Source organism: Coffea eugenioides, chromosome 2, assembly GCF_003713205.1.
Source record: "Coffea eugenioides isolate CCC68of chromosome 2, Ceug_1.0, whole genome shotgun sequence".
NCBI lineage: Eukaryota > Viridiplantae > Streptophyta > Magnoliopsida > Gentianales > Rubiaceae > Coffea > Coffea eugenioides.
In genome coordinates, this window is record NC_040036.1 from 31,005,378 (window position 1) to 31,011,632 (window position 6,255).

At 34.6% G+C, this 6,255-nt stretch overlaps 1 protein-coding gene across 1 annotated transcript; it reads left to right on the plus strand.

Annotated features, from left to right (window-relative positions):
- Nucleotides 1–4,598: 4,598 nt before the first annotated feature.
- Nucleotides 4,599–5,995, plus strand: LOC113760920. The gene is made up of 3 exons (XM_027303673.1): nt 4,599–5,018; nt 5,139–5,291; nt 5,438–5,995. The coding sequence occupies exons 1-3, from the start codon at nt 4,722–4,724 to the stop codon at nt 5,633–5,635; spliced, it is 648 nt and encodes a 215-aa protein (XP_027159474.1). The 5' UTR covers nt 4,599–4,721; the 3' UTR covers nt 5,636–5,995.
- The last annotated feature ends 260 nt before the right edge of the window (nt 5,996–6,255 follow it).

Genomic DNA, 6,255 nt, shown 5'->3' on the forward strand with positions numbered 1-6,255 from the left:
GACCAAAGCAAGGTGTTCTTCACAAGGGGCAAGTTTTGGAGCTCACTGCCAACAATTTTCCCGTTTGTCAACCCCATTGACAATTGCTAACTGTCCATTACCGGCCATAGAACATTGCTCAGTGTTTCTAATTGGTGGCGATTGTTCTAATAGGCATAAATAGCCATCGACTCATTTAGGGATGGCAATGGGGGCGGGTGCCCGCGGGTGCCCGCCCCGCGGGGGGCTCACGGGGCGGGGGGGCGGGGGTGGGGGGAATTTTTTCCCCCCGCTTAGAAACGGGGCGGGGGACGGGGCCACCCGCAAAAAAAAAAAAAAAAAAAAAAAAATATATATATATATATATATATATAAATGACTATATATTATATGTAAGTTAATTAGTTATAAACTTATGATAATGATATTATTAGTTAGATGTATTATATAATGTATATTAGTTTATGTAATATAATTGATATTATCAATTATATGAATAATTATACATGTCTACTAATAGAATTTATTAATTAGTTATACTAAATTTACTAATACATTTATACTAAATTTCTAATTACACTTAATAGAATAACACTTTTTTCTCAAAAAAAAGCACAAACACAATGATGAATTAGTGATTGCATTTGTACTAAAAGTGAAAATTTGACTATTTTAGTTATATTTATTTCATCATATTGGATTGTATTCAAATAACTTCTGTTTGATTGTTTTTATGAGTTTCAATTGTAAAATTACAATGAATAATAATTTGGTGATGTGTTGATATTTTAGTACTTGATTATTTATTTAAAATTTAATTATAATAAAATTATATAATAAAATTTTATTAACCCCGCGGGTGCCCCCGCGGGGGAAGCGGGGCAAGGCGGGGCGGGGCGGGGGGAGCTGGAGGCGGGGGACGGGGCGGGGGACGGGGGGAACTAATAGGCAACGGGGCGGGGGACGGGGGAGGGGTCCCCCGCCCCAACCCCGCCTCGTTGCCATCCCTAGACTCATTTTTTGGATTGTAACCACTAGTTTTATATTGGCATAGCCCAAAAACGAGTGGGAATTAACAAATAATGGTTAACAAGCGGGAAGTCTGGGCAGCAGCGACAGAAAGTACAGTCAAAAGAATGGCTAGATTCTCCGCCCTAACCTCTTGTATGTTGGGTTGAAAATAATGGTTGAACAGTTGGAAATGAACAAACACTGGAGGAGATTATTTGGGATGGGAGTAGAGCGGTTAAACCAATCGAATTATTCATTAGCTCAACTCGACTTGGCTCGTAGGAGTAGAGCGGTTAAATCAATCGAACTATTCGTTAGCTCAACTCGACTTGGCTCGTTTGAGGTCGAGTTTGACTCATTTTTTGAGTTCATTTGAACTCGATATTTTCTTAGCGATTCAAGTTCGAATGGAGTACTATTTTAGGCTCATAAAGTAATCGAGTCAAGCTCAAAAGGCAAAGTCTAGTCGACTAGACTTGTTTATAACTAGGGTTGCAAACGAGTCGAATCGAGTCGAATTTTGGCCTTATCGAGTTGAGCATTGACTTACTTTCATCGAACTCGAGCTCGACGAGTTGGCAATTTTGAAACGAGCTCGAGCTCGAAAAAAATAAAAATAATTATTTTATTTTTTCTTAATAAATAATAAAATATTAAAGATATTCATGTAATTTTACTATTAAAATAAAAATAAATAAATATATATAGATATATTTACTCAAACTCGCGAGTTTAACGAGCTTAATATTTTGAACTCGAGTTCAACTTTGACTCGACCAGCTCGAGCTCGAGTCGAGTTTGAATCGAGCTGCTCGCAAGCCGGCTCGAGTCGTGAACGGCTCGATTCATTTGCACCCCTATTTATAACTCTAAATATATGATTATTTAGAATAATTATTTTTAAAAAAATACTATAACACTTTTTGGATGTAATATATGTAATACAAAAACTATTAATCTTTTCTACACTGATAGTGTATACACTGTAAATTTTGGATGAATGACAACTATACAAAATTTGAATTTATAACGCAAATAGATAAATTTGTATAAATAATTCACTATCCAAACACACAAAAAATCCTTTTCATAAATCTATTTTACAGGCTCATCACCACTAAACTGCCCATCAAGATAAACTTGCACGTTTATTAATTTCATAAATCTATTTGTGCCCCAACACAGAAAAAGAGACTGATTAACGTTCTTAGTTGATTTAGTCATTGATTACATAGCCCCCGGGGCTAGATCACGCGGTTTATGGCTGCTTCCGACACTCGCAGGTCGTGGGGTCGAACCATGCTCACACGAATATATAGAGAGCAGCAATAATTGCTTAAAGATTGATTGGTCTCTTTACTTATTTGATTATTCCTTTGTTGTATTTGTTTTCTACGAGAGTTCTATCATTTTCATCTGAATTGTGTGATTCTCGGATTATCAAGTTTTTGGTTTCAACAATATATCACACTATTAGATAACATCATCCATAATTTTTATAATAGTATAATATAAGGTTTGGTTCTAACATCATCCTTAATTTTTACCCCAAGATTGCTAATTTTGTATTTCCTTTTCCTTTTTTCATTCTTTTTTCCCTTTCTTTTAGCCAACCGTAGGAATTAACATTCTGAATTCAAATCCCATGTCTACTTTTTTTTTTTTAGCTAACAATTTTTTAAAAATAGTTATTAATTAGTAGTTATTGATAAGGCTGCTGGAATTAACTCTCTAGAATTCAAATGCCATGCTTACTTTTTTTTTTTGTTTTTGTTTTTGTACTAACAATATTTGGTGTTTTCTTTCCATCACATTGTTTCTTTCTTCTTTTTTTTAAGTGGTTATTATTTTTTTAGTACTTACTGGTAATATCACATAAATTAGCTAACTTGAATTTGAATCCAATGCCAATTTTTTTCTTTCTTTTTTTACTTACAAAATTTGTTATTTTCCTCGGGTTTCTGTTTCTTTATACTAATAATAATATTACTATAGTAGATAATGGAATAGTGCTGATATGTTGTTTCCTCATATTTTCTTTATTAGTAGTTAATTAATGATAAATAACGCTGCAAAAATTAAGTATTCTCAAGGAAACAACAACGCATGCTGATTTTTTTAATGACAGCCTTTTCTTTTTTCCAAGGTTGTTGTTTTTTTTATAATAATTTTATTATTATAATAGAATTTCATTTCCCTTTCTTTCTTCTTTTTGTTTTCCCCTTTTTTATCCAAGATTTTTTTAAAACTAACAATTTTTTTTTAAAATTTGTTATTAATTAGTAGTTATTGATAAGGCTACAGGAATTAAGTTTCCTAAATTCAAATCCCATGCTTACATTTTTTTTGTACTAACGATAGTTGTTTTTTTTTTTCCATCCGGATGTTTCTTTCTTCTTTTTTTAAGGTGAATATTATTTTATTTAGTACTTACTGGTAAAGTCACATAAATTAGGTAACTTGAATTTGAATCCAATGGCAAATTTTTCCCTTTTCTTCACTTACAATGTTTTTTCCCAAAGTTGCTATTTTTTTACAATAATAATACTATTGTTATAGTAGAATATAAAATTGTGTTGTTACGTTGTTTCTTTCCTTTTTCTTTATTAGTAGCTAATTAATGAAAAATAATGCTGTAGAAATTAAGTATTTCTAGGGAAACAAAAACACATGCCGATTTCTTTTTTAGTTTTAAACTGCAGTATTTTCTTTTTTACAAGGTTGTTGCTTTTTTATAATAATGTTATTGTTATAATAGAGTATCCTTTTCCCTTTTTCCCCTTCTTTTATTCTCTTTTTTTACCCAAAGTTTTTTTAAAGTAGTTACTAATTAATAGTTATTGATGCGGCAGCACGAACTGAGTATCCCGACGCAAGAAAACATAATACTATTCTTCTTTCTGTTATGTAAACAACTAATTAAATACTATAAAAAAAGTCTTTATATAATGTGTAAAAACTAAAGACATGAACGTCTAATAAGTCGATAGAATGTGGATTTAGTATATAAGGGTGCAAATTTAGTCCTTCCCTATAATTTTTTCAAACAAAATTTAGAAATTAAATAAAAATCAAATATCCAATTATTCTGACCCACACAATATACATATGTGCATAACCAAAGACGCACATTAATAAATCCAAATATATATTACAAAATAACTAATCCAATTTTTATACCCCATTCCAACAAATGATTTAATAAGTATCTCTATCCAAAAAATAATCTCCACACACATGAAATTTGCATCCTTTTTAATGAAACTCCTTATCCATTATTATGCCTTCATTCTTTTTTATTATGACATTATACCGCAGTTCCATTTATTAGCCCTAAAGATTTAATACCCTATTTATTTTATATATTTAATAATTATACCACCTTCGTTGCATTCATTATACAAAACAAAAAATCCATAAATTACATGAGTATAGTTCTTCTGCTAGTTTAATTTAAAAGTAAGGGACAAATCGAGCGATTTGCTGGTGAGAATTTTCTAGCGATCAGGTTGGCGGTGTAAATGGGTTGAACCGGTAATAGCTGACCCAATACATTTTAGACCCGTATCTCTCGATTTTAGTGTGTATAAAAACCAAGAGGATAGAGTCCGAGTCGATAGGTCTAATCGCTCCGTAGGATTTAGGAACGCTTGTTTTGACATCAAAGTCGATCAAAATCCACCTTGTAGTTCTGGGTACAAGAAATTAGGGTTTGTGGCTTCTGGAACAAGATGACCAGGCGCAGTGGGAAACGTGAGAAGGCGATCTCTTCTACGAGCGACGACCGCAGGAAACCTGAGAAATCAGGGGCGGAAGCGCCACCCAAAGCAGTTGGTGAGAGTGGCAGCAGCCGAAAGGTGCTGGGTCTCAAGAAGGATAACAGGCATAAGAAAATTATGAGGAATTACAGAAAAATGCAACGCGCTCGGCGCAAGGATCCTTACGCTGATTTCCGCCAATATCCCACTAACAAGCTGGCGGATCTGGACCTAATCCACAAGTACATCAGGCAGCTAAAAGAGAGCGATGTTAGTGTTTAAATTATTAGTGGTTTCTCCTGTCATATTCTCTTTTCCTGGAATCCCATAGTCATGGATTGTATTGGTTTATATTCTTCTCTTTTTTCTTTTTTTTTTGTTTTCTGGCAGGGTTTTGACGTGGATGTTTATCCGGGTCTTTGTTTCGCAGCTGTGTACGTCCCTCGACCCGAGTTTAAGGAACCTTGCCAACTTCGAACAGATGCTATTGAAATGTCTCAGTTGGCAGTTGCCCAATTCAACAGTGACAACAGAGATAGCAAGGTTTGATCTATTTGCTGCTGGCATCCTCTCGCTGTTCCCAATTCTTTTGTTAATTATCCAATTGCTTCTAAATTTGTTCCGTCTACTTGCTGAATTTTGTGGGGCATCTTAGAGTCTAGTTTACAAGAGTTGTTGCATTGCTGCAGGGGGTACCATACGAGTTCCAAGGTATTGAGAGGGTAGTTTCATACTCTTGTAATGGGGAAATCTTTCTCATTACCTTCCAAGCTCGAGAGGCTGAAACTGATGATATCAAGACTTTTCAAGCTAAGGTGTTTGATCCTCCCGGTTTGGACGAGGAGGAGGAGAGAGAGGTCATGCTCGTCAGACTTAAAGAACTCTAGATTAATGATAATGGGGAATTGGAATGTGCGACCTCAGCTCCTTTGTCTATGTGTTTCTCTACATTTTCAAGTGTACACATCGAGTGTTCGTGTAGTGGTTGTCTTTGTATGCATGTTTGTGTTTTATCTTTAATATGAGTACAGTATCTCTCATGTCATTGTCTTGCTCAGTCGGGGAAGTACTTTAAGTCATCAGATAGCAGCTAACTGTTCCCCTTTGGGTGCTCTCTTAAGCCATGTCTTCTGTCTAATTTTAGAGTTCAATGAAAGTCTCCAATTACCCAACTATGGAGTTGTATGCAAATGGTGTTACTATGGTGGTATTTACGTGAGTAAAGGTCTGGATCTTGAAATTTGTTACTTTCCAATTTGCAGTAGGTTCTATTTTGGCAGAGCCAATGAAAGATTGCACAGAAAACAATCTTAGTACCTCTGTGTTTGCTAAAATATCAACAGAGCAATTGCAAGAAAGTTCTCGAGAAATTGTAGCACATTCAGCGAAAATGCTTTTCTAACTTTTACTGATAGATTCTTGGGTTCAAATATATGTATTACACCCTTCACTAGAGCATACATTCCGATAGCACTAGTATGGCGTGGGTGTATCTTTTGGTTTTTGG